Source organism: Passer domesticus, chromosome W (genome assembly GCF_036417665.1).
Source record: "Passer domesticus isolate bPasDom1 chromosome W, bPasDom1.hap1, whole genome shotgun sequence".
NCBI lineage: Eukaryota > Metazoa > Chordata > Aves > Passeriformes > Passeridae > Passer > Passer domesticus.
The window spans coordinates 13985337-14012413 of NC_087511.1; the positions used below are offsets into that span (position 1 = coordinate 13985337).

Sequence of the window (27077 nt, forward strand, 5' to 3'; positions counted from 1 at the left end):
CAAAAGATGACATTTTCTGGATAAGACAATTTATTTTAACAAATACATGTATCTTTATGATGAACTGGAGGCTGCAACAGCTGCTCTCTTGGGCTTTGGTGTGGCTCCCTCACGGAATCCATTCCTACAAGTAGAAATATGGTTATTATTTTTTGAAAGGTTGACTTTTGCTCCAAGTTATTTTCCAAGAAGCAGTGTTTCAGATCAGGTTCATCAGCTTTTTTCAGCTTCTCTCAATAACGCACTGAAATCACTATGAAGTTCATATGTTCAGTGTTTTTTCTTAAGAAACATAATTCACAAACTGTTTGGAATAAGCAATATGGTTTTCTCTCTCTTCTGCTGAAGTAAATGACTTTTTCAAACAGGACGATTTCATTAACTGAGTAAACATTGCAAGACTGAATCCGATACAGCACACCCACTGAAGGCCTGCCTTACTTTATGTTCCTACTAAGCAGCTTGGCAAAAGATTTCGCATTTGTTAGCACTGAAGTGCAAGACAATTTCTTACAGAAATTGACCCCAAGCTCGCTTTTGGAGATGACATTTCTACTTCAGCAACACTTGGTAGAAATCAGGCTGCAGTTGCACATTGTAAGGTGTTTTTTGGATGCTTCTGGGAAAGACTACGCTTACAAAAAAACCACAGAAGAATGGATCCCTCAAATACACCTAGGTCCGGGACTTAGACTTACTTTTCACTATTAAATCCAATCTACATTTTTAGGAAAAGACTTTTGAATTGCTTGAGTTTTTTCATCCATCTTTCTGGTGTATTAGGCCAAAAGTTACAGAGCTGTGCTTTAGAACATGGAGGTCATACAAAAATAAATTCTTAGCAAGTTTAACAGTACAGTACCTTCTAAGTACAACTCAAAGCTTTATAACAGATTTTAGAAACCTGTAACTCAGAATCAGATGTTACTTACTAATTGTACTCCAAATGAAAGAGCAACTACTGAAGTATTTAAATCCTTTTCTTGTGGGCAAGAAGGGATTGGGATACATTTCAAGAACTGTTTCTTAGAAAAATCCAACTTCAGTGCAACCATCAATTTCAGACTCCCAAAAAGAGGTAATGCTACACAAAGAATGCCTTTTCAAATGTGAGTGCTTTATTACAATACCCTCTGTGTTCTGTACTATCTACAATTAACAGAAACATCAGTTTGCTATACAGCCTGTTTTAACAATGAACGAGCTTTTTATAATTGGCAGCATATTCTTTTGAAGATATGACATCATTTATTTCCGCAATATATTTTAAAAGAAACACCATACCTCATCAAGCATACTAAATAAGTGTTAACTTTGAACGATGAATTTTATAACTCAGTAAAATCCATTGAAGATGTCAGATTACACTAGTTTGTAATAAAATGTCATACCTGAATCGACGGTAGACCCTTTTCAGGTGCCTCATGCGACCAGTACCAGTGGTGTTGCGTCTTTTAGCCTTTGCACTCCAGTTATCTAGAACACAGAAATTACTGTTACTCATCTACACCAAATAATTAGTTGCATGGTATGTTTGAATAGCACAACTATTCAATTTCACAGAAGAAAAAAACAATTATAAATTAAGTAAATCATTATTCAGTAATACTGCATGTTAGCTGAAAAACAGTTAAATCAGTATTAATTTCAAAAAAGTTCCTAACACTGCAAGATGATGCAGTATTCTTTCTTGGTTGGAAAAAAGCCAGATTATTGAAGACGACAAAAAACCACAAGTTTTTAAACTCAACTCTTACTTACAATTTCTCTTACGCTTAGCAGGGTAACCACATTTCCCACAGGTAGATTTCTGCAGATGGTACGCCTTGGACCCACACCGACGACACAAGGTGTGTGTCTTATTTCGTCGCTTACCAAATGATGATGTACCCTTTGTCTGAGAAATATTTCAAGACATTGCACATGGTAAATATCACTATCACTCAAAAGTCATGTAACTCAAAACACAGGCTTCTCTAAAAAACACTCTCAAATTCACCAAGTTCAGTAAATATGGCAGAGGCATACTGATCTCTGAAACACCGACTCGGTTTCTTTTATAGGTATCCTCCATTTTAAGAAACCAGTTTCTTACACTTCTCTTTGCCATTCCTATCCCCCTGCCCAGTGCTGAAATAAAATGAAGCCACCGAGTGGTTATCTCCAACTCCTTTCTCATCTCCCTCAAATTTATCGGTGATAAACAGTAAACTGTTTTTTCCTGAAGAAATGTATTTATTTTCATAGATTAACCGTACACTCACAAGAGGCTTTGGCAATCAAACTTCCTCTTACTACGTTATCTGAAAGGCTTCCTCATCACTGGGAAGAGCGCTGTCCCGGCCAGGCCGGCAGCAAGCACGGAGGGCACCCCGAAGGAGATCCCGCGGTAGCACAGCCCTATACCCCATCGCTGCCTCTTCGCCCAGGACGCGATGTCCCACGCCCCCACACAGGCCAGGAACGGGGCTCACTGCCAGGCCTTCAGGCTCAGGTCCCAGCCTCGTCTCCCCGCAGCGCAGCCCCACCGCCGAGCCCGGCCACAGCACGGCGTACGGCCGCCCTGCGCCCCAGACGAGGCCCATGGCCTCACAGAGCCCGGCACGGCGGCGGATGATGACAGATATCGCCGCACCCAGACCCCAGCACTCACCATCTTCTCCGGGGGTTAGCACCAAAGAGACTATGCCCCGCCCCGCTTCCTCTATAGTCCGGCAAGCGCTTCCGGAGACGTGCTTGGAACTGTTCGGTTGGGCGTGGCGGAGGCATCCGGTCCGGTGGCCCGGCTGGATAGGCCCGGCCTGATAGGCCCGGCCCTGCTCGGCGCGGCAGAAAGTGAGTGCTCTTCTTGTCTTAGCCTCACCTCAAATTGTACTCAGGAGTCCCCCCTATGTGATGTCCCCTTCCCGCCGGGCCCGGCCTACTGGGATAGGCAGGGTCCCTGAAAGCTGTGGTGTCGTGGGCGAGACTCTCGGGGGCCAGACCCCAAAGGTTCCTCGGTGACATCACACAAAACCTGGTGCTTATTAGGGCGACACAATGTGTCCTAGGCCATGATGCAACTGGTCCTGGAAACAATGATTAAGGGGTATTTATGTGTAAATTAACACACCTAAGTTGCCTTACTGGTACATAATTTTTAAATCTAATGCATCTTCCCTGCAATAGTCCCCATGCTGCTATTCACAGGTGCCTACAGCTCCACTTCAGGCTGCAGAATCAAGTCCTGGCCTTATTTCTACGTCAAGTGAAACCTATTTTCATGACTGAAATGAAAATTTCCCCTTCAGGGACAGGATATTTGTGGCTGCAATACATACTTTCAAAGTGAAGTGCCTTAAAAAATAGGCACACTGTGCTTGTCAGTGTCCCTCCCAAGCCCCACACATACAAGGTGACAGTCTGCCTAAAGCATTGCAGTGGACATCATTAATGTAAAATTGGTTTTTATTCAGATGCATTACTTAAATTCTTACATGCCAGCTGTTGTGGTTTAACCCCAGCCAGCAACCAAGCCTCACACAGCCGCTTGCTCACTCCCCCATCAGTGGGATGGGAGTGAAAATCAGAAGGGTAAAAGCTAGAAAACTCATGGGTTGAGATAAAGACAGTTTATTAGGGAAAGTGTGAAAAACACATTCACTCTCCTGTGAAAATTTAAATGGTTTAATAAAGGACAATAGGAGATAAAGACAGTAAAGATTGGCACTCAGCCAAGAGCACACCATCACCTTCTGGGATACCTCTTAAATACCTTTTCCATTACATCAGCCTGTTGCATATTCATATACCATTATGCATATGCATAAACTAGTTTACATTTTCCAGGAACTATTTTACATGGCCCCTCCTTGGGTCCACCTTTTTAGAGCATGCGTGTTTTTTGGCTGTGGTTTTGGCTCCTTCTTATCACTTCCAGTTTGGGCCTTGGTCCATGCTTTCTTCAGATGGCAGATGCTGATAGTTGGCATATCAATAGCAGGGTCTTCATTACATGTTCAGTGGATGTTATCCTGACCAAACAGACAGTTCACTTATAACTATATCAGCTACCCCTACTACTATGTCTAAGTTTTTGTTAATAGCAGAAATAAAAGCAAAGTTATTTTAACATTATACATATAACATTCATCCTAATATTTGTGAAAAGCTAACAAAATAATATGTATTTATAACAATCTCTCCTCTTCCCTTTTTACAAATCATTTGGCTTGAACAGTATTTCTTGTTTTCCATCCTCCATTATTTGCTTATTTTTTTCATAAATAATTTTTCCTTCCTCCAAGGGGTCTTCCATATTATTTTGTTTCTTTAACACCATAATCTTTTGTGCAGTCCCAGACATAGTCAATTTTGGGTCTATAGGCATTGTTACCACTTGCATGCCCCAGACTATACTGGTGATTAGCCGAATAAAGCAGGGGATCAAGCAGGGAAGAAATATCAAACCAGCTGTAGCACATAAAAGGAAGAAGCCTAGTTTCTTCCTCCATTCTGTTCCCAATACGTTATGCCACCAGCTAGTTTTTAGCATTGATTCCCACTTTTGCACCGGTACATGGGCTATTTTTCTGATATCATTGACTATATCTAGGACGGCATCTCCGTTGTCATCTATTTTGAAACAACAATCTGATGTATTAAATTTTCTACAAACACCCCCTTCTTCAGCTAATAAATAGTCTAAGGCCAACCTATTCTGATACATGGCAGCTCTTGTTTGGGTTTGTTGCTTTGATATTAATTCTATTGCCCAACCAGTTCTGTTATTATTTCTACAACTGCTTGGAGTCTTATAATACGATTCAGCATATAAATTGGGGTCTGATATCCCCAATTCCCATCTGGTGCCCAGGTGGTTGGCCCATATGTTTCCAGTATGCATTCTTGGGACCACTCCTCATCTCCCCATTTTTGGGATCCCCCAATCAAGTCCCTTTTATTTCTTTTTAGGTCCTCATAAATTGGTATTCCTAATTGATCTCCATTTGGTCCTGGTAGAAGAAAGAATCCTGGTTGTATAATTCCCAAAGTGCAACTCCCTCTCCAACTAGAGGGGAGTCTTGGGTATGCTTTCTTTCCACATATCCAAAATAAGCCACCTGGTGCCTTCTAATAATAATTTTTCTGTTGATTTATATTCACACAAAATTTGGATATTTCTGGGATCCCAGAATAAGGATTTTTGCCTATATAATTACATTGAAAAAGTCCAATTTCATTATTATATTTAAATTCCTCTTTTTCATTTCTCCTCAAGTCCAATACTGAGTTGGTTCCTCTGGGATTCACCATGTAGAAGTTCCATTGCTAACTTTATATCTCTTACAGGGAGTATTTCCTACTTCATTATGAAAATTTTTCCCAGTGCGCCAGAGACATTCCTCTCCTATCACTGCTGAGCTTAAAATCCACCATTCAGGTCAGTTTTCCCCCCTTGTATTTGCCTGGTTCTACTTAAGGAGTTCAACTGAACCTAAGCTACTGCCTTTCCATGGCCATTCTTTGGACATCAAAGCTCCCCCACAAACCCAACAGTAGGTTAAGTTCCTTACTTACTCTTTCCCCTAATTCCACAAACAGATTTTTCCCCAGTCTTGAGATATCTATTTCCTTTTCTAATTGCTGTTCAAGTTTTGTATAGAAATCTTGAAGTGAAATTGGCACAGATTTTGATTGCTGTACTAGTTTTGCCTTTCTGCTTACCAGTTGTTCTTTAACCAAATCTTGGACCTTACTCCCACTAGAAAAAGTGAAACAAACCCATCTCTCTCCTTTAGGACATTTACTTCCCAACCTGTTACCGCTTGTTCCTAAATTCTCCGCAATCCAGTACTTTTTCCCATTTTGTATACAATTGCCTAATTTGGATGGGTTATAATAGTGACTGTTGATATGGGTGTGTGTAATAAAAAAGGAACCTTGGTGTCTTTCCATATACAGCTTTAGGTAACATGTATGACATGACTTTGCCGGTATCCTGAAAGGGAAAAGACAAAAGATGAGTGACAGAAAAAGGAATAACAGAGGTCCCGTATGGCTTATGCCCCCACCTCCCATACCTATGGGGTTGCTACCCATAGCAGGTGTATATGATCTTCTCGGTGGAGAGTACAGCAGCCAATCCAGTCTTGCCCTCTTTTTCCTTGTCACTTCCTTTTTGCTAATTTCCAGGCAAATTGTTTTTGACACTCCTTAACTGTATTTTCCATTCAACAGGCACTAATAATTCCCATCCACAAAACAAAGTTAATATTTCAGTTGTTTTGAGTTCTATCTGGATAGAAGATAGATTTGGCACTCGACACTTCCTGCAAGGAGAGTGTTGATTGTGTGAACTACAATACCAATTTTTCCCACAATTTAAACATTTACATTTAACCCAGTTAGCATGTCTGGTATTTGGATGAATCAAACAAGGTATTTGATATGGCACTGATGGAAGTTGTAATTCCTCCTCTTCTTTGTATAAGTCACAGGCTAAGGTCAGAATACGAGAACTCTGTCCAAAACAGTCCTGATCTTCCTGTTTGAAGTGGAAGTATTCCTCCCCAAGGAGGGTATTGGAGGTGTCTCAGGACTTATCCAGGCGGCACTTGAAACCACTGATATACGCTTGACCTTATTTCCCAATTAAGTGTAATTCTTTGTACATTCCTTGGATCATTTGGGTCCTCCCAGTTCATTACCACCTGGTCCCCACTTGAGAGTCAATTTGGTATCACCCGGTTTAGATGTTATAGTCCATTCCTTAGGTTCTTCCACAGGTCCTTTGATTCTGCTGGTGTGGATCCACCCTTGTTCCCTGGTCTGGATTGCTGCCTCAGTTGTCAGTAGTACCTGAAAAGGACCTTCCCATTGTGGAGTTAAAGATTGCTCTTTCCATGTTTTCACTAGTAACCCTTCCCTGGATGGATATTATGAATTTTAAATTCTAAAGGTGGGGTTTGAGGGATTATCCCTTTCAACAGCAATTTTTCAGGAGTTTTTGCAGTTGTGGTGACATATTTTCTAACACTCATTTCCCCTACTTCATAAGTAGCAGTTTCATGTTGGGTGGTCAGAAAGGGTAATGTGAACATCATCTCATAGGGTGACACTCCCAGGTCTGACCTGGGTTGTGTTCGGACCCTCAGTAGAGCCAAAGATAGGTATTTTACCCATGACATTTGGGTTTCAATCATTAATTTTGTTAAAGTTCTCTTTAAAGTCTGGTCCATCCTCTCTACCTGGCCTGAACTCTGTGGATGCCATGGGGTATGTAACTCCCATTTTATTACCAAGGATTGAGTTATTTGCTGTAAGACTTTTGACGTAAAATGCATTCCTCTATCTGAGTCTATGCTATTAACCATTCCATACCTGGGAATAATTTGTTCCAAAAGGGTTTTACATACTACACTGGCTGTGGCTCTGACAGTAGGAATAGCTTCCACCCAATGATTTAGATGGTCTATTATTGCTAATAAAAATTTCCATCTCTGTACTTGGGGAAGTTCAGTAAAGTCCATTTGGATACTTTGAAATGGTCGAAGAGCTAACTCATGGCCTCCAAATGTTGTTTTCCTCATTACCTTTTGTGGGGACCCAGGGCACAGGGAACATTTCTCTGTCTGCTCTGAGGGGTTCTGACCCCCAGAGAAACACTGCCTTTAACCTTTGCCCTTGGAGAGGACTTCCAAGACTTCGAGATAGACTAGAATCTACCAAAGTGTGAAATAGATAATAGAAAGTAGTATAGTATGTCACTTGGGTGAGAAATTTAGGTTTTGGGATTTTTAGTATGGTGTAGATAGGAAGCAAGATGGAGGAATTTGGGTGTAGTCCCTGTCTTCTTCATCTACTCCATTTTCTGCAGTGTTGGTCAAGGAAAGCAGAGTGCAGAGGTTACATGGACAGTGAAGGAATGAGTTATTGGTAGATAAGTAGAAATAATGTACGTTTTAAGAGTTAATTGGATGACACAACTTTAAAAGACCTTGAAACTGTACATTTCGGGGCTATTTTGCAGTGCTTTTCCAGCGCACTGAGCCTGGTGTGGACAGCATGCAAAACTTTAGATAAGATAACAATAAACAAGAAGCTGAAGACCAAAAAAGTCCCGTGCATCTCTTTTTCCTGGCACAGAACTGCTACAGGAGGGTTTCCCCCATCCAGGGAGCCCTAGAAGGGCCCGACGTAAAACAAACATCAATAACTGGTGCCCCAACAACCTTTTTATTTGCCTTTTGACAAATTATGCACCTTTCAGTAACTTGTTTTGCCAATCCAAAAATCCCAATACACCCATAATTCCTTAGAAAGTGATCACACAGAGCTTGAGTACGCCAATGAGTTTTTTGATGCATGTCTTCTAATATTTTCCTGGTAAGTGGCTTATTAAGTAATTGTCTCCCACCAGGGAGTTTCCATTTCCCAAACTGATCTTTCTCTCCCCCTATCCTACTTAGTTCCTCCTCTTCCACCTCACTAAACTTTGTAACTTCCAATTCTTCCTTGTCTGGGGTCAAAATTAACATAACCTTTTGGTCACATTTTCTGCTGCATCTCTAGCCTCTTGGTCTGCCAAATTATTCCCTCTTATTTCTAAAGTCATTCCCCTTTGGTGTCCTTTAACATGTAGTACAGCTGTTTTTTCAGGCAATTTTAATGCCTCTAAAACCCCCAAAATGAGTCCCTCATGTATCAGTCCCTTTCCTTTTGAGTTTAGTAATCCACTTTCTTCCCAAATTTTTCCAAAGGTGTGTACTACCCCAAAAGCATACTTTGAATCAGTATATATGCTTCCTTTCTTGTGTGCCAAATATTCCAGTGCTCTTTTTAGAGCATATAATTCACAAGACTGAGCTGACCAATTTGAAGGTAATTTTCCTTTTTCAATGGTCTGCATTGTTTGCCAATCAACCAATGCATATCCTGACATTCTTTTTCCTTGTATGCATCTGGATGAACCATCAACATATATTCTTTCCCCTTCTGGGAGGGCTTGCTCTGCTAGATCTTCTTGAAATTTAGTTTGGTTTTGTATAATTTCTAAACAATTATGTGTTAAATTACTTTTTGGTTCCGCATATAAAAATTGTGCTGGCTTCAAACTTTTGTTTACTTCTAGTATTAAGCCATCACTGTTTATCAAAATTGCTTCATATTTTAATATCCTAGAATCTGTTAACCATTTTTCAGCTTTTTGATTTAACACATTTCAGACTGCATGAGGTGTATACACAATTAGTTTGCTTCCAAAAGTAAGTTTACGGCTTTCCTCCACCAAAATAGCAGCAGCTTCTATAGCCTGAATACAAACTGGCCAGTCAAGACTCACTGGATCCAACAATTTTGATAAAGATGCTATTGGTCTTTTTATCCCCCCCCATTCTTGGACTAAAACTCCTCCATGAGCTGCTCCACCTTCCGCATTCACATACAGATGAAAGGGCTTTTCTAATGAAGGTAAGCTCAGAGCTGGTACCAAGGCTAGTTTCAACTTCAATTCTTCTAATTTATTGTCATCTTCCCTAGTCCAATTTATATAATTTCCCTCTGTCAATTTTTCATATAAAAATTTTACTGCTTGTGTATACCCTTCAATCCATAATCTACAATATCCCAGTAATCCAAGCAGCCTTCTAACTTCCTTCTTTGTAGAGAGAGGGGGAAGAGATAAAATCCCTGCAATCCTCTCAGGATTTAGCTTTCGGCTACCTTTGCTTATTAAGTGGCCGAGATATTTTACTTCTGGTTCCACAAATGGCAGCTTCCCTTTTGATACTCTTAATCCTTTTTCCCCAAGAAAATTCAAAAGTTTTATGGTAGCCTCCCTTACTTCAACTTCTCCTGATAGTAAAAGATCATCCACATATTGAGTAATTTGTATTCCAGGAGGAGTGGAGAAAGTTTGTAATATTTCTTCTAAATCTTGTCCAAATAGGTTTGGAGATTGCATAAATCCCTGTGGTAACTTTGTCCATCTTAGTTGCTGTTTTCTCCCAGTACTCAGATCCTCCCATTCAAAGGCAAAAATATTTCGGCTTTTTCCTGCTAATGAGCAAGTCCAAAAAGCATTTTTAAGATCTACCACACTAAACCACTGATGCTGGGGTGGGACTTTACTTAAAAGAGTATAGGGATTGGGTACCACTGGGTAACAGGTTCAAGTTTTCTTGTTAACTTCCCTTAGGTCCTGTACTAATCTAGAACTCCAGTCAGATTTTTTTTTTTACTGGGAGGAGTATTATGAGGAGACATACAAGGTTCCAATGTCCCATCCTTTATCAATCCTTCTATTACCGGCTTCAAGCCTTCTCTTCCTTCTAGGGGTAAAGAGTATTGATGAAAACATATGGGACATTGTTCTCTCTCAATCGTGACCCTTATGGGGTCAATATTCAGTCCCCCCCTATTTTCTTCCTCAGCCCAAACCTTTTTGTTTATCTTTTCCTCATCTTCTTGGTCGAGTTTTAACACTTTAGCTGTCATCTTTCCTTCTTCTGGTATGACCCCCATTCCTAGTTGCACCTGTAAGTTTCTCCCCAATAAGTTGCTGCCTGCTCCAGGAACTAAGACATCTCTTGTAAACAGCTGGTTTTTCCGGGGTGTTCGGGTCCGATCTGACTAGCTCTGGACCCTGGCCCCTTGTAGCCTTTACAAGGACAGAAGTAAAAGACTGGAGGCACTCTTCTCCTCTCAGGACAAACAATCCCACAGCTTTATTGTGGAATTACTCCAGGGGATCCAGGATGGGAAGGAGGTGTCCCAGGAGAGAAAAAGAGAGCCTGGGGGTCTCCTCTCAGGAAATTTAAGCTCAGGGGAAGGGGGCAGAGGAAGGGGACCACAGCCAATGGGATACAAGTGAGGAGGGGGTGATGGGAGGAGTAAATCTGGGACAAACCACTGCCACGGGGGCATAGGTGGGAAGACCATGTGATAAGAGAGGATACAAACATACTATTCAGTGCAATAATACAAAACCCAGTGCAAAACAACTAAATAAACTATTTAGTGCAATACAACAATTTCTCATCCTGATTCTGGTTTCCCTGTCAATTACTACATTTTTAATAACAGGGACTTTAAACCCCTCTCCTTTTGTTCCTGTTACCTTCACAGTGTCATTACTGACATCACATCCCTTAGGGATATTTACGACACAAGTTCTCTCTGCCCCAGTATCAACTATAAATTCTAATACCTCCTCTTGGGGGCCTACTTTTAAAGCTATCAAAGGCTCTAGATGGTACTTGTCCCCCAGAAAATAGAGCCCATGACCTCCCTATTCCTCTTCTGGGTGTATCTCTTGGAAAATTTTCAGATCCTTTTTTAGGTGAGGGCATTCCCTCTTATAGTGCCCTTCTTCCCCACAATAATGACAGGCAGTTTTAGATTGCTCCTGGAATTTTGATCGTGCCAGGATTCTATTTCTTTCCTTTTCCCTTTTTCTAAAATCCAAACGTTTGGGGGCGGTACTTGGGGGATTTAGATTCCTCTGGAAATTGCTTTGTCGCATTGTAGCTGTCATAATCTTTGCATCCACTTTGGCTTTTTCTTCATCTCTCCATACATAAACCCTTTGCGCTTCTTTTAATAGATCATTTAGGGGTTTATCATGCCAGTTCTCCATCTTTTCCAGCTTTTTTCTAATATCCAGCCAGGCATGAGTGACAAAATTAACTCGCAATAGAGCTTGCCCTGCTATGGTTTCAGAGTCTATTCCAGAGTATTGTTTCATATTCTTTCGGACCCTTTCTAACCACTCATTTGGGGTCTCTTCTTTTCCCTGTTGTCCCTCAAAGGCCCTTTTAACATTTTGCCCTCAGGGTGATACCTCTTTTATTCCTGATTATCAGATTACCATAATCATTCATATGTCCTTGCCCAGCCTCTTAATTTTGGTTCCAGTTAGGAGGTGCTATTGGCATTTTCTGGTCCCCTGGTAGACTTTGTTGATTCTCCCTTTCCCAAATTCTCATTCCAGTGGCTCTAATCATCTGCCTTTCTTCTTAGGAAAATAGTATTTTTATTATTGACTGCATTTCTTCCCAAGTAAAAATATTGGGACCTAAGAACTGATCTAATTGTTCAGCTGTACCTATAGGATCTTCCAATAATCCTTTAATCTCTTTTTTAAAATTTCTGACTTCTGAAGAAGTCAGAGGGGCGTTTACAAATCCTGTCCCCCCTTGGACTCCACCCATTGGTACTTCTCGTAATGGAAATTAACTTCTTGATCCCAACCCTTTTGTTCTTCATTCTTTATAGCTTTTTTCCCTTGTTTTGGGGAAGTGTCAGGGGAAAGATGATTAAGCTGCTTTTTAACTGAGCTTCTTTTATTTTGGTGTGGTGGCCCTCGTTTAAGGAGAAAGTTCCCTTGAACAGCAGGAGCCATCGTTACGAAAGGAAAGGCAGCCTGGGCGGGGATTGATGGGGCTGCCAGAGAAAGGGGATTGGGGGCGGGAGTCAGCACCGAGGCTGAGTCCTCCAAGCGGGGGGGGGGCGGCGAAGGCAGAGACCGTCGCCGGAACCGCCAAAGGGGCGGAGCCTTCCGGCGGAAACTAAACTGGTGCACGGACAGTTTGCACAAGGTCCGTGGTGGCCGGAGCAGCGGTGCTCGGCACGGCTGGTGTCGGTACGGACGGAGCGGCCGGAGTTGGGACGGTCGAAGCGGCTGGGGCCGGCCCAGGCGCAGGCGCAGGCAGGAATGCTAGCGAGGCCGGGGGGGCTGGAAAAACCGGGTCAACCTGAGCCACTGGAAAAAGCGGCACGGCCGGCGCACACGGGAGTCCTGGCGCAGCCAGAGGGGCTGGAGGAACCAGAGCAGTCTGGGTGGCCGAGGCGGACGGGGCTGCCGCAAGTGAGGCGGCAGGAGCCGGCGCAGGCGGGAACCCTGGCACGGCTGGGGCTGAGGCGTACAGAAAATCCTGAGCTGGGGGAACTAGCAGGAGCGGGGAGGCAACATTTCCTGGGGGTCCCAGCCCTATTCTTCCTTTTGTTTCTTCTTGCTCTGTTTTTGGGGTTTCTGCTGTTTTAAAAACTTTTATCCCCAGGGGTTCCATGTCTTCTGTCCAGCACGCAGCATATTCTCCCTCTGTTGGGGTCGGCTGTTATTGATGTCCTGGGTTCCGACATCCCTCTTCCGAATTAAATGGTTCTTTAGAATTTACAAACGTGTTTAAGGCTTGGCAAATCCAACTCTCAAAAGAACCATATCTAGTCAAATAAACATGGTCGGGTCTTATTTCCTTTTTTGTCCATTCTATCATACAATACTGAATAATTTTTACTTTATCCTTTTTTTCTTGTACAAGGATCAATATCCCAGTTAGCTAACATCATTCCCAGGGGACTGTCTTGGGGTATATCTGCTGGCACCCTTTTATTTCCTCCTTTCCCTGAGCCCGACTTACTGGTTCTTAGTCCCATTTTCTTCCCCAGGATTTTATCTATTTGTCCCTGGCCCCTGTTTCTTACTTCCCAACCACTCGAATTTCACCCCCTCCCCACAACACAGAAAACCACCTGCTCCCCGTAACACTGAAAATCCCTTCTCTCTACAACACAATATAAAACACCTCCTTCCAGAAAATAAATCCAAAATAAACAACATACATTACATATACTTTCCTCCATTCACACTCACTTTTATTTCTTTATTTTGTCTGTCTCACAACAGGACAACACAAAAATAAGGTACCTTTGTTCTCAAGTCACTTGTTAATATCCACCCACGGGTATTATAAAATTTCAAAATGTTATTGGCTAACCCTGGATGCTCTTGGTTATCCCTCAATCCAGCTGTGTTGTTGAACCCTGGATGTTCTTGGTCATCTTTATCCCTCAATCCAGCTGTGTTGTTCAACCCTGGATGCTCTTGGGCATATCCTCAATCTGGTAGAATTTAGTTCAACCCTGGATGCTCTTGGGCATATTAATCCCTCAACCCAGCAGGTTCAATCCTGGATGCTCTTGGGCGTATTTATCCCTCAACCCAGCAGGTTCAATCCTGGATGCTCTTGGGCATATTTATCCCTTAACCAAGCAGAATTTTAGGGGCCCCCTTACACTTTTTATCCTGCTTTCCCAGTGGATTGTGCCAGGAAAACCCTCGGCTCCCTTCCTCCACGGGGTCCCACCCCTTCCCTGAGACCCAGTCCCAGTTACCCCGGGGAATTCTCTCACTCCTTTTATCTCTCACTTCATCTCTACTGGCCATTTTTCTTGAGAAAGAACAGAATCGCAGCGTGGGAGACTCCTCACTCAGCAGGTCTGGGATAACCAGCCCGCCTCTCATTCACATACACATTCATCCCTTGTATTTGTCCCCCCAAAAGAATACTTACCAATACTATTTTTTTCTTCGGGTCTTCATGCACAAGAATTTGTGGGGCTAAGGTGGTTTAGGGAGCCTTTCCCCTTTTCTTTGCTTTATGTGTCTCCTTTTGTCCACTGGGTGTTCTACCTGCAACCGCCGATCCACACCAGAAGAAGTGAGTGAGGCCGACGAACTCGGGCGGGGCGTGCCCCCCGCTCTGCGTCCTCTGGGGTCTTGGAAGCGAGGTGTTACATCCCGGCCGAGCCGCCCAAAATGTGAAAAACACGTTCACTCTCCTGTGAAAATTTAAACAGTTTAATAAAGGACAGTAAAGCAAAGATTACGGCCGGGTGTGTCTTGGCACTCAGCCAAGAGCACACTTTCACCTTCGGGGATACCCCTTAAATACCTTTTCCATTACATCAGCCTGTTGCATATTCATATACCATTATGCATATCCATAAGCTAGTTTACATATTCCAGGAACTATTTTACATGGCCCCTCCTCGGGTCTGCTTTTTTAGAGCATGTGTGTTTCTTGGCTGTGGTTTTGGCTCCTTCTTATCACTTCCAGTTTGGGCCTTGGTCCATGCTTTCTTCAGATGGCAGATGCTGATAGTTGGCATATCAATAGCAGGGTCTTCATTACATGTTCAGTGGATGTTATCCCATCCAAACAGGCAGTTCACTCATAACTATATCAGCTATATCAGCTACCCCTATGTAGCTATCATATTTTATGAAAAATCCTTTTGCCAGGATTTTTCCCTTCCTGAGGAGCTGAGGGCCTCAGGAAAGAAATGTAAACAATAACTATCTGCTGTTGTGGAATGCAACAGGTGCATCTGTGATTGGTGCATGTTGGTTGTTTCTAATTAAGAGCCAATCACAGATGCAGCTGCATCAGACTCTGAGAGTCACAAGATTTTGTTATGCATTCTATTCTATTATTGTTCTTCAAGCCTTCTGATCATTTTTTCTCTCTGTTCTTTTAGTATAGTTTTTATGTAGTATTTTAATATAATATATATAATAAGATAATAAATCAGCCTTTTGAGAAAATGGAGTCAAGCCTTGTGTCCCCACACATGGAGTGTTCTCCTCAACACCCCTACTACTAAGTTTTTGTTAATAGCAAAAATAAAAGCAAAGTTATTTTAACATTATACATATAACATTAATCCTAATATTTGCAAAAAGCCAACAACATAATATGTATTTATAACAGAAAGCCACACACACAAGAAAGGCAAAGCAAGGAATTAATTCACTGCTTCCCATGGACAGTCATGTGTTCAGCCATCTCCAAGAGAGCAGGGCCCCTTCATGGGTAACGGTTACTTGGGAAGAAAAATGTCATCACTCCAAATATCCCCTCCTTCCTCCTTCTTCCCCCCACTTCCCCACTTTATATACTGAGCATGATGTCATATGGTCTGGTATATCCCTTTGGTCACTTGGGGTCACCTGTCCCAGCTGTGTCTCCTCCCAACTTTCCACACACCCACCCCCCCCCACCCCCCCACCCCCCCCCCCCGCACCGTGCAAGGAGCAAGGAGTAGCAAAGGCCTTGGCTCTGTAAGCCCTGCTCAGCAATAACAGAAACATCTCTGTATTATCAGCTCTGTTCAGCACAAATCCAAAACAGCCCCATACCAGCCCTTGGGAAGAAAAATAACTCTGCCCCAGCTGAAACCAGCACACCAGCCTACCACGCAACTTCAGTAGACTCACAGTCTATAGACAATTTTATCTAAGAAGAGTTAATTTATCTTCACTTGTTTCCTGAGCATGGCATCCCACTGACTTCCTTTGGCACTGGTTTATACGCTGAGAGGCTTTTGATTTCTGTTAAGGTTGTGGAACTGAGCAAAAAGTTGTTTTTATTTTAGCTGCATTGTTTCCAGATACACAAAGGTGTGCCCCAGGTTGTTCACTCAGCTCATTCATTTTGGTTGGCAATTTCTGTCCCTGGAATAACACCTAACAGTGGTTTTTGCTCATATTCATTTTACCTCATCTGAAAATCCAGACATTTAGTCCATCCACGGTGCCACTGTAGTTAAAGGAGAGAGATAAATACTGCCAAAGGGTAAATCATCCTATCTTAAATTTGGTATCTAAAATAGGCTGGATAAATCATCCTTGGGAGGAACTGTTCTCCTTCCATTAATTCTAACAGGAGCCTAGACAGACCCCTTAGGCTAGGCTTAGATGGCCAACTGACTTAATGAAAATATATTTATAGCAATTCTGTATTTCTTACCAAAAATCAAATGAGAAAACTCAGTGTTCTATGGATGAAATGCCATACAGAAAAAATCTCAATTAAAAGTATAAATACAGGCTGGACTGGGTCATATTTGTCCCAGCAACCTTGCTGTGTGTCTTTTAACTGGTGCCTCCTTTCCTCTTTCTTTCTCATTAGATCTCAAAAATCTGGAAGATGCTGTGAAGACATTGGACAGATGCCATGGCAACAGCCTCCAAAGGAAGTATGTTGGTTTGTCTACCTGCAAGGACATGCTGACAGAGGAATTATTCTTCTCCTTTTGTGGGATAAAAATATTCTTCCTCATTTACATGTCTTCAAAACTGTTAGGAAAGATTTTTTTTTTAATATCATCGTGCCATTGCCTTTAGTATTCAGGAGCATTGGATACTTCTTAGGTAAGTAATGGTCAGGGATAGAGCTGATCCAGTACAATCCCAGAGGCTCTTAGCTGTGGTGCTGGTCATGGGTCACTGCCAATAGTGTTCTTCAGCTTACTCAAACGCTACACTTGTACTAGCAACTGCTGAATAGCACCAGCTTAAATTCAGCACTGGCTAATTCACCCTTCTGCTTCAATGTATAAGAAGTAGTCCAAATGATTTAGAAAGTGACACATTTGGGTTTCAGGACTGTCTTTTCAATGCAGGAAACAGCAGTCTGTTACCACAGCTTGTGTCACTGTTGTGGGTTGACCCTGGCTGGATACCAGGTACCCACCAAAGCTACTCTATCACTCCCCTCCTCAGCTGGAAAGGGGAGAAAGAATATAACAAAAGGCACATGAGTTGAGATAAGGACAGGGAGAGATCACTCACCAAATACCATCATGGGCAAAACAGACTTGACTTGGGAATATTAATTGAATTTATTACCAATCAGAATCAGAGTAGGATAATAAGAAGTAAAACAAATCTTAAAAACACCTTCACCCCACCCCTCCCTCCTTTCTGGGCCTAACTTTTCTCCTGATTCTCTACCTCCTTCGTCCCAGCAGTGCAGGGAGACAGGGAATAGGGTTTTTGGTCAGTTCACCACATGTTTCTGCTGCTGCTTCCTCCTCAGGGAGAGGAGTCCTTCCCCTACTCCAGCATGGGGTCCCTCCTACAGGAGACAGTCCTCCATGAACTCCTCCAAAGCAGGTCCTTTCCAAGGGCTTTGTTTTTTCACATGCAAACCCAATACAGTCCCATTGCAGCTTCCACTTTTGGTCCAGCCAGGTCCAGTGAGGGAGTATTATATTTTCTTTTTCGGACCCAGGTCTCATAAGCTCTCAAAAGAATATATAATACACCCAAGGATAGCTCAGCTACTGTTTTGGGGGCATAAATTAAGCAGGATGACTTCTGCTGCAGTGTTAGAAACAAAAAGGTTCCATAAAAGGCAAAATAACAAACAGAAAAACCTGAGCCAGGTGCAGAGGTCTGCTCCTGGTAAAAACACCTCACAAAAGCCCCTAGTTCCTTTGTTCTCTTCTTTTTCTACCCAATTGGCCAGGTGGGACTTTTTGGCTTCTATCCAATTGGATGCCCTTAAGTTTTTGGTGAAGTCCCTGAGGTCCTATGAGGTGGCTTTTCACCTAATGGTTGAGAGAAACTTCTGGGCTTTTTCCTTTTTTGGGGGACAAAGTATAGTTTTGTCACTCTGTCATCAGGGGGCATACTCCTACAAGGGAGAAACTCTGTTGTGCCAGCAAATACTGTGATCCTGTTAAGCATTTAGATCAGGGTTTATTGAATACTGTGGAAGGGGGTGCCTTTTTGTATCCCCTAGCACCATGTTCTGCCTCCTGTCCTATCTAGTTGGGGTTAAAAGATGGAAGCAAAATGTTACACTGGACATGTCTATAATTTTTTTTCTTACATGACTCTGGAGTAGAAGTCCCTCTGCCTCAAGTTGACCCTCTCCAAGGCCCATGGACCATCCTGACCTCCTTGCTCTACCATGACATTTTGATGGGTGTAATGGTTTTAAACTCAGCTGGAGATGAAACACCTTGCAGTCACTCACTCAACCCCCCCCCCCCCCAACAGTGAAATGGGGAGGAGAATTGAAACAAAACTTGTAAGTTGGGATAAGAACAGTTTAATAATGGAAAATAAAGTAAAATACAGTAATAATGGTAAATAATAATAATAATGTTGATAAAAAGGAAACAATGCAATTGCTCACCACCCACTGACTGATGCCAGGCCCACTTTTCTGAACCCAGATCAATCACCCAGATCAATCACCCTTTCAGGTAACACCCTCCAGTTTATATAGTGGGCATAACATTATATGGTGTGGAATATCCCTTTGGTCAGTTTGGGTCACCTGTCCTGGCTGTGCTCCCTCCCAGTTTCTTTTGCAAACCTCACTGTCAGAGCATGTGACAAAGAAGAATGTCCTTGACTTAGTATAAACACAACTTAGCAAAAAACCAAAGCATTGGTGTGTTATGAACACCATTCTCATTCTGAATCCAAAACAAGGCACTATAACAGCTACTGAGAAGAAATTAACTTTATCCTGGATGAAACCAGGACAATATCTACCCCTTCTTCCATACAATTTATGTCTGCCAAGTTTCATAGCCCCCAGTATGCCATCACCTTTCCTATTTATCTGTTTTGATAGATATACATAGACATCATTCCCTTAGTCTATTGAAGACCTTTGTCAAAGGTTCATAAAATGTCCACATATGGCTGGGCTATTACCCTCAGGGCAGAAGCCCAGCGGGGAATGCCGGCCGGCCAGGATAGCTCAGCGGGGGGCTCAGGCAACCCAGGCAAGCTATAGTGATTTGCAGCTCAGCTCTTTAGTGATTTCAGTTCTTTTAGCTCGCCTGGTGCCGTCGGTACCGCCGTCCCAGCAGACGCGGAGAGAGAGGGAGAAGCACTGTATGGGTTCCGCAGGGTTCTTTTATTTGGGTCTCCGCGAAGGGTCCAGTGACAGCTCTCCTCTGCAGGTAAGACCGCACTCGATGACAGGCTTACTCGGTCCCACAACTTGTATCCACATTGCTGTGGGGTTGAGAGGAAGCTGTTCCCTGTGATTCTTAGGGAGTAGAAAGGCTTGTGCAAATGGGGTACCCTTTGGAAGAAAATATGGTGAGTCTGTGCAGTACACCTGGACAGAGATTTCTTGTCCTGGGTGCACTGTTTGTACTTCTGGAACAACAAATATTTCCCTTGGGCTATGGAGAGAATCACCTATAATTAGGATGTTAGAAGGACCACCTTTTGGCCCACGTTTGCCTGTGGGAACACGATAAACATTGTAATTTTTAAAGTCAATGGACAGTGCAGTTACCAGTTGCCGGCGGGTTCCCCTTGGTATCGCTCCGTGTATTGGATCCTCCTCATGTGGTCTGGAATCTCCTGGGATGGTGCGTGACTGGGTCTGGATGGCCTTTGATTTGGTGTCTTTGCGTGGGGCCCCACCATGCTCCGATAGAAGTTTCCCGGATGCTGCTGATAGTACTGCTGATTCTGGGACCTTTGGTAGAAATTGCGAGGGTACCTGGGAGGTGACCTCTCTGGACAATCCTTTATAAAATGTCCAAAATCTCCGCAGTGGTAGCAGCGGACCTGATCTTTAGAAGCTATTACTGCATATGCACTAGAAACTCCTTCTGCAATATCCTTAGTAACTGCTTGTGCCACTGTATCTTCAGTGGACAAGTGGCGTGTGCAGCTTTCCAGCATTTGCTCTATGGTAGGTTCTGTGTCTAAGGGTAAGGCTCTCAGAATTGCTTTACATTTTTCATTCGCATTACTCATGGCAAGTTTACACAACAGTTCTTTTCTTGCCTCTGTGCTCTCTATCTGTTTTTCCAGAGCATCCTTAATTCTATCCACAAATTTGATAAAGCTTTCATCTATTCCTTGTTTGATAGTAGAAAAATATTGGGTAGGGGTAGAATCATCTGGGGTAAGGAGTAAGGAGGTTTTTGCTGCTATAGCCATGTCTTGTAATGTTGCCTTAGGTAAAGTATCAGCTTGGTCAGAGGGTTTTTGCAAATCCCCTTCACCAGCCAGCTGTTCGAGTGTAAAATTTGACTTATCAGCATCTGCAGCGTAGTTATCTGATAATGTTTTTAATTGCTTTTTCCAATGCCTTTCCCAAAGCATGTACTCGGCGGGAGAAAGGAGGCACTGGGCAATATTTTTAATATCGTGGGGTACCAGAACATGTGCTGAGAACGTAGCTTCTAGGAAATTTCTAAAAATATGTGAACTTGTACCATGTTCTGTGGCTGTATTTCTTAACTGCACAAGGTCTTTATTTGTAATAGGTTCCCATGTCTTTCTAGTAGTAGCACCTCCTCTTTTTCCCTTCTTATAATCTACTGGAAAGGCAGTAATTCTCTGAGCTAATTGCCAGTCCCCTGCCTGTGTGGCTTCCATTTTTATTTTTGCCCAAGGATCTACATATTCTATTTCCAAATCAGAATCACTGTCACTGCTGTCATCAGATGACGAGAAGTGAGAGCTATCAGGTCGTGCCTTATGTTTCTTATGGCTGGCTGGAGCACCATTTGGCAGAGGTGCATGTGACTGGACCGGGTATAAGGCAGCACATGGCAGAACGTGGCTAGAGGGAGGCAGCAGGGCCGGGGTGGCCGTGCAATGCGTGATACAGCAGGCACAGGACTGGGGGCGTGGGGAGGGGGGGCAGAACTGAGGGAAGTCTGGGGGGTCCCGACCGGGGGCTGCGGAGCGTGGGTATGGGGGCAGGGAGTGTGCGGGATGGAGGAGGCGGCGGGACTGGAAGAGGGTGTGGTGGATACAGGGTGGCTTGGGTCTGGGGTGAATATGCGAGCGGGCACGATTCCGGCGGCAGGCAAAGGCGCGGTGGTGGGGGGGGGGCGCGGGTACGCAGGCGGGCTGGTCCGGTGCCGCAGCAGGGATGATGCCAGGGGCAGGGAAAGACGCGATGGTAGCGGGGGGGGGGGCGAGGGGGGGGGAGGGAGTGGGGGCGGGCGCGGCAGGGACAGGAGGGACGGTAAAGGGTGTGGGGGCGGCCCAAGCAGGGTCGGGGGGAGCAGGGGGAGGGGTGGGGTTTGGGTCGGTCCCAGCGGGAACTGGCGCAGATGCTCTTGGAGATAACACAGAGCAAGGAGGCGCGCAGGGTGTGGCTCCCGAGGGGCAGGCGGGGGGGAGGAGGGGGTGGGCAGGGGCCGTGCGCGCAGCGGGGTCGGGGGGGTGCGGCGCAGACGGCAGGACGCTTGGATCCAGAGGAGTGCTGGAATCCAGGGTGGAGGGGGTGTTATCTCCTCCATTAGCATTTGAAACAGGCGCTTCTGTTAAGTCAGATAAGAACTTCCCCTTTCGTCCGACAGAAGTTAGCCCTGAAGTTACTATCTTTTTGTTACTTTTTTCTACAGCTTTAGTGATAGCGTGAAACATAGGTAAAAACCGGGCTACAGAAAAGTCTTGGTTAGTTTGAAACTTATATATCGTGGTCCCAATTGTATCCCAAAAGGAGTCTAAGGTAATAGTCTGTGTATTAGTATCTGGGAAGTGGCAGAGAATCCACTTTATAAATTTTTTCAGGTTAGTTTTTGAAAGGTTACCTTTAGAAAAAGAAAAGTTGTTAGAAGATAGGATTTCTAGGATTAGGGAATATAAATCTCGTTCTGGGATCGCTTAAACGTACTAAGCTTTGATCCCATTTTTCAGTTCCTGCCAGCAGAAAAAAGAGAAAAAAAAAGAAAAAACCAAAAAAAAGGACCTGAGGAAAGTATTTTGCGCGCAAGAAAGGCTGTGTTAAACTTACACTTTTTCAGCCTGTTGTGGGTCAAAGTTCTGCTGGGGGTCGTCTGCTCGTCAGCCTCCGCAGACACTCCCGTGCCCAGGTGTCGGGGTGCGGGTCGGCTGACCTCCTGTTCAGAAGAGTCCTTCTAAAATGGAGAGCTTCTCCTTCCAGGATTTCTGGCGAGCGGAGGCAGTGACAATTTCACGAAGAAATGCTGCTCCTCTGAAATGCCAGGTCCGGCATTCAGTTCCGCGGCCAGGATATCACGGCGGTTGAGATGTCGGTCCAGGGGCCCCTCGCTGTTCGGGCGTCCGCTATGTTCGGTGCGCCAGCTATGGCCGGGCTATTACCCTCAGGGCAGGAGCCCAGCGGGGAATGCCGGCCGGCCAGGATAGCTCAGCGGAGGGCCAGGATAGCTCAGCGAGGGGGGCTCAGGCAACCCAGGCAAGCTATAGTGATTTGCAGCTCAGCTCTTTAGTGATTTCAGCTCTTTTAGCTTGCCTGGTGCTGTCGCCCTAGGTATCGCCGCAGCAGACGCAGAGAGAGAGGGAGCAGCGCTGTGTGGGTTCCGCAGGGTTCTTTTATTGGGGTCTCCGCGAAGGGTCCAGTGACAGCTCTCCTCTGCCGAACCGGGCAGAGTTAGGGGTTTTTATACCTTACAGGGGTATTGAAAACTGTCCAATAGTAAGGGTCAGGGGAAAAGTGACCTATGGATATACAGGGAGATAACAGTGTCCAAAAGGCGGAAGAGAGGGGCTTCTAAAACCTTACTCATGATGACTTTGGTATTTCCTAGTTCAGGCTTCTGATCTCCAGGGAGGCCGTGCAGGCCCTGTGCCTGCTACATCCACACAAAAAAAAAATTGTTGAATTCATTTAATCCATGACTGGCCTTCATCCTTGGTAACAGTTTTTCAAGCAGGAAAGATGGTGTGAGGTGTGGGATTGTTGCATGTTGCACATTTGAGTCAGCTCTGATTCCAATACTGTTGTACTTGTTTGTAGCCACATTTCTCTTCACAGAGGAAATCTGAACCTCAGAGAAAGGAAAAACTATTATCTTATTTGCTGTGCCTGTGTTTGTGCAAAAGTAGAATTCAATATGGAGATTGTTTACCCAGAGTGATGGTGTTTTGTTTCCTTGGCCTATCAGGGCCAAGTGTGTGTGTCGGGACTGTCAGCTGACAGTCACAAAATGAGTGCAGTTGTGTTCAGTTGAGTGCTTGACAGATTCAGTTTAGATGTAATGTAATATAGTGTAATTATTACTGCACGGGCGACCCCCAACAAAGGGGAGAGAATGATGCATTTGACTCCATCATCAGAAGGCTAAATAATTACTTTATTATTCTATACTATATACATTGCATCTAAACTGAATCTGCCTTGCACTCACCCTTGCTCACAACTGCACAGAACTGCACTCATCTCAGATTCTCTTGTGACTGTCCCATGACAGTCCGACACACACACACTTCTTGGCCCTGATAGGCCAAGGGAACAAAACATCCTCACTTTGGATAAAAAATCTCCATTTTGCATTCTACCTTAGCACAGCAAGCGAGATAAGAATTATGTTTTTCCTTCTTCTCTGCTTGTCTTACAGCTTCTCTCTGTTCAGAGGGCATGTGAATACCACATGTAATATAATATAGAATAATAGAGTATAATAAAGTAATTAATTAGCTTTCTGATATCAATGGAATCCTCCTCATTTCTCCCTGCCATGGGGGTCGCCCTGGGTCCGATACTTGTTCACTTTTATCAAAGTTCAGTCTTCATTGGTGTGAGTGTGACAGTCAGAGGGAAGTCAGGCTCCTATCCCCAGAACACTTGTGTTTAAGATCGATGCCGTGAGGTGCTCAGTAAGGTAATGCACACGTAGCCACCATACAAGTGGTAATACACAGTGTTGGATAGTTATTAACATCATACAATTTAATTCATTGGTATTTTCACCCAGAATCGAATCACTTTGAGGCACACACTGGACTTCTCCATCCTCCCTCATTACCCACCAAGTGCACCTGGGTCCTTGAGGAAAAGCAATCCCATGGATGGGTTTGCCTTTGCCTGAGGCAGTAATCACCCAGACTTTTCCCCAGCATGATTTTAATGTGCACTACAGGAACTTTATCCCCTTCCACAGTACATAAAAGTTTTGATTGGGCAGGGCCAGTCCAATTGGCAGATCCTCTGGTGTTGACTAACCAAGTGGCCTTTGCTAAATGTGTGTCACAGTCTTTGAAGGTCCCACCAGCCATTGTTCTCAGTGTAGTCTTTAGCAGTCCATTACATTGTTCAATTTTTCCAGAGGTTGGTGCATGACAGGGAATGTGATATACCCACTCACTGTCATGTTCTTTGGCCCAGGTGTCTATGAGGTTGTTTCAGAAATGAGTTCCATTGTCTAATTCAATTCTTTCTGGAGTACTGTGTTGCTATAACACCTGCTTTTCAAGGCCCAGGATAGTGTTCTGGGTGGTGCCATGGAGCACAGGGTATGTTCTTAGCCATCCTGTGGTTGCTTCTACCATTGTAGGCACACAGCACTTGCTGTTATGGGTTTGGGGGAGTGTGATATAGTCAATTTGCCAGACTTCCCCATACCTCATAGCCATCATCCTCCATACCTCAGAGGCTTTACCTGCTTGCCTCTGCTTGATTGCAGCATGTTTCACATTCATGTATTGCTGCAGCCTGTGTTTATTTTATTAGTTTATTGTTAAAAGATAATGTTAGTAGTTTGTTCCAATGTACCCCTGTGTTTTCCCTAAGTTGGTTTGTCCCTGAGGTGTATCCACTCCTGAAGCTGCCCTTTATGGTATTCCCAGTCCTTTGTTCCAGCTCCTTCCCTGCCTGTCAATGTAACCCTGCCCCTTGTTCCTGAATCTTTTTTGTCACTCCCACTTTGGGCCAATCCCTGATTGTGCCACCCCTCTGGAATTCCCCTAAGCCTCGACGCCCCATTGGCCCATGTGACCTACCCTCTCCTCCCACCTGCATTAATTGGCCCCAAGAAAGTGACCGAATCCCCTCACTCCTCCCCCAAGGATTCCCCATTGGCTGTCTGTTTGTACCCTCTCACCGGGTATTTAAACCTGAGCACAGCAGTTCTCAGGGCTCTTTGTTCTTGACCTCTTCAATTGCAATAAACTTCTCCCTGTTGGAACCTCAAGACCAGAGAGCCTCCTCCTTCTCCTTTGCCCAATCCCTGCTGTGTCTGTGACATTCTTCACTGTAGAGCAAGCTGCTCTTCAGGTTCAGCTGCAGGTAAAATCCAAACCTCAGCTGTCCTCCACTCCTGGCATGGCGCCAGCATTTCTCCAGAGCCAGCCTGGGCTCCAGTGGCCACATCAATGTATAACTTGTGCAATAGTGTCCATGATTAAGTCCACCCCTCAATCACAAGCCCATTGTCTTGGGGTGATTTTATGATGATACTTTACTCCCTAACCATCTGCTTTATGCCCAGAAAAAGGCTGCTGTAGATGTAAGATGGACTTGGGGGGTGGGGTGGCAAGCCTTGAGCTCCTGTGCAGTTTGGTTTAAATGTTCTCTCTTTCCAGCATGTTTCAGGCAGGGACATGAAATGTTACTTTGTTGCCTTTGTTGGCTTAGTTTTTTTTGCTTACTTAGGCAAGAAGCTTCTTTTTTTCTTTCCCCACCTTTTTTCCCTGGACTCCAGCAGAGATCCTTCAAAGCTTCTTTTTTTCTTTCCCCACCTTTTTTCCCTGGACTCCAGCAGAGATCCTTCAAAGCTTCTTTTTTTCTTTCCCCACCTTTTTTCCCTGGACTCCAGCAGAGATCCTTCAGTTGTTTCTTCTTTTGTTGTTTGGGGATTTTTTTGTTTTTTTCCCTTCAACTGTTTCCAGCTTGTTTTGTGGTTTTTTTTCTGGTCCAGAGAGCCGGCGGGGCGGGGGGGGGGGGGGGGGGGGGGGGCAGCCCCGGCCAGTCCAAAGCCTGGGAAAGACCGAGCCAGCAAAAGAAAGGACACTAAAACCCACCAATTTTGCCTGCTGCAAGGAAGACACTAACTCCAGACAAGTTCCCATCTATTCTGCCTGAGCATCAAACACAGGACTCCCTTAACACAAGCATCTCAGTATAAAGTATAGATTAATAAAAGTTGGGTGTTGGCTGCTGTGCTCGACCGCAACCGCTTTTGTAAAACAAGAAGCCTAGCCCCAGCAGGGGCTATGATGATAAACAAATAGTAGATGGTATGCCTAATGCTAACTGCTCTTGGAGAAAAACAAAACCAAATGGACTAAGATGATAAGGGAAAGGAATGTGAGCTAATGAGTTTAGCTAAATGCTTTTTCTGCAGGACAAGGGCTTAACCCTTGTGGGCTAAGCGATAAGAAGGAAGATGCATGCTAACAGCCATTTTTATGACAAATAGAAGAACTGCCACGTGATAAATATATTACAGTGTTGGCTTTCATAATTGTTAGAGTGAATAATATGTGTTTTATAATGTTGACTTTTGTAAAGGAAGTTTTGCTAAAGTTTAGAGTTCTTTTAATGCAAATGTTGTATTGTGATACCAATGTTGGTAAAGCGTTGTTGTAATGTTAACATTTAATCAATGAAGGACTCAAAACCTGTTGAATGTATCAAAAAGTAACAAATTACTATGACTAGGACAGCTGCACATGCTCTAAAAAGGTGGGACAGAGGAGAAACTGTTAGAATGTTTGAATATATATAACCATTTGTAAACATGTGTTAGGCTGATGCAATACCCAAGGT

At 43.9% G+C, this 27077-nt stretch overlaps 1 protein-coding gene, 2 long non-coding RNA genes and 1 other non-coding gene across 5 annotated transcripts; 1 reads left to right on the forward strand and 3 right to left on the reverse strand.

Annotated features, from left to right (window-relative positions):
• Positions 1-7: 7 nt before the first annotated feature.
• Positions 8-2782, reverse strand: LOC135288976 (large ribosomal subunit protein eL37-like). Its single transcript, XM_064402344.1, has 4 exons — positions 2654-2782; positions 1762-1897; positions 1392-1476; positions 8-124 (listed from the first exon to the last, which is right to left on the reverse strand). The coding sequence occupies exons 1-4, from the start codon at positions 2654-2656 to the stop codon at positions 55-57; spliced, it is 294 nt and encodes a 97-aa protein (XP_064258414.1). The 5' UTR covers positions 2657-2782; the 3' UTR covers positions 8-54.
• On the reverse strand, positions 226-306 carry LOC135289199 (small nucleolar RNA SNORD72). Its single transcript, XR_010351978.1, has one exon. It is a non-coding gene; the product is annotated as a small nucleolar RNA SNORD72 (small nucleolar RNA).
• Positions 2717-23263, forward strand: LOC135288978 (uncharacterized). 2 transcript variants are annotated; one of them, XR_010351778.1, is made up of 3 exons: positions 2726-2835; positions 5332-5422; positions 16734-23263. It is a non-coding gene; the product is annotated as an uncharacterized LOC135288978 (long non-coding RNA). The 2 variants fall into 2 exon arrangements; XR_010351777.1 differs by lacking the exon at positions 5332-5422 and having other exon boundaries at positions 2717-2835.
• Positions 3751-22410, reverse strand: LOC135288979 (uncharacterized). The gene is made up of 3 exons (XR_010351779.1): positions 22344-22410; positions 14334-14601; positions 3751-6851 (listed from the first exon to the last, which is right to left on the reverse strand). It is a non-coding gene; the product is annotated as an uncharacterized LOC135288979 (long non-coding RNA).
• Positions 23264-27077: the final 3814 nt, after the last annotated feature.

Bases quoted from the DNA above. Each gene is read 5' to 3' on its own strand.
- LOC135288976 (XM_064402344.1), bottom strand. The intron at 1,477-1,761 runs GTAAGTAAGAGT...TCTGTGTTCTAG, and splicing joins TGCTAAGCGTAAGAGAAATT to ATAACTGGAGTGCAAAGGCT. The intron at 125-1,391 runs GTATGACATTTT...TTCTACTTGTAG, and splicing joins AGGGTCTACCGTCGATTCAG to GAATGGATTCCGTGAGGGAG.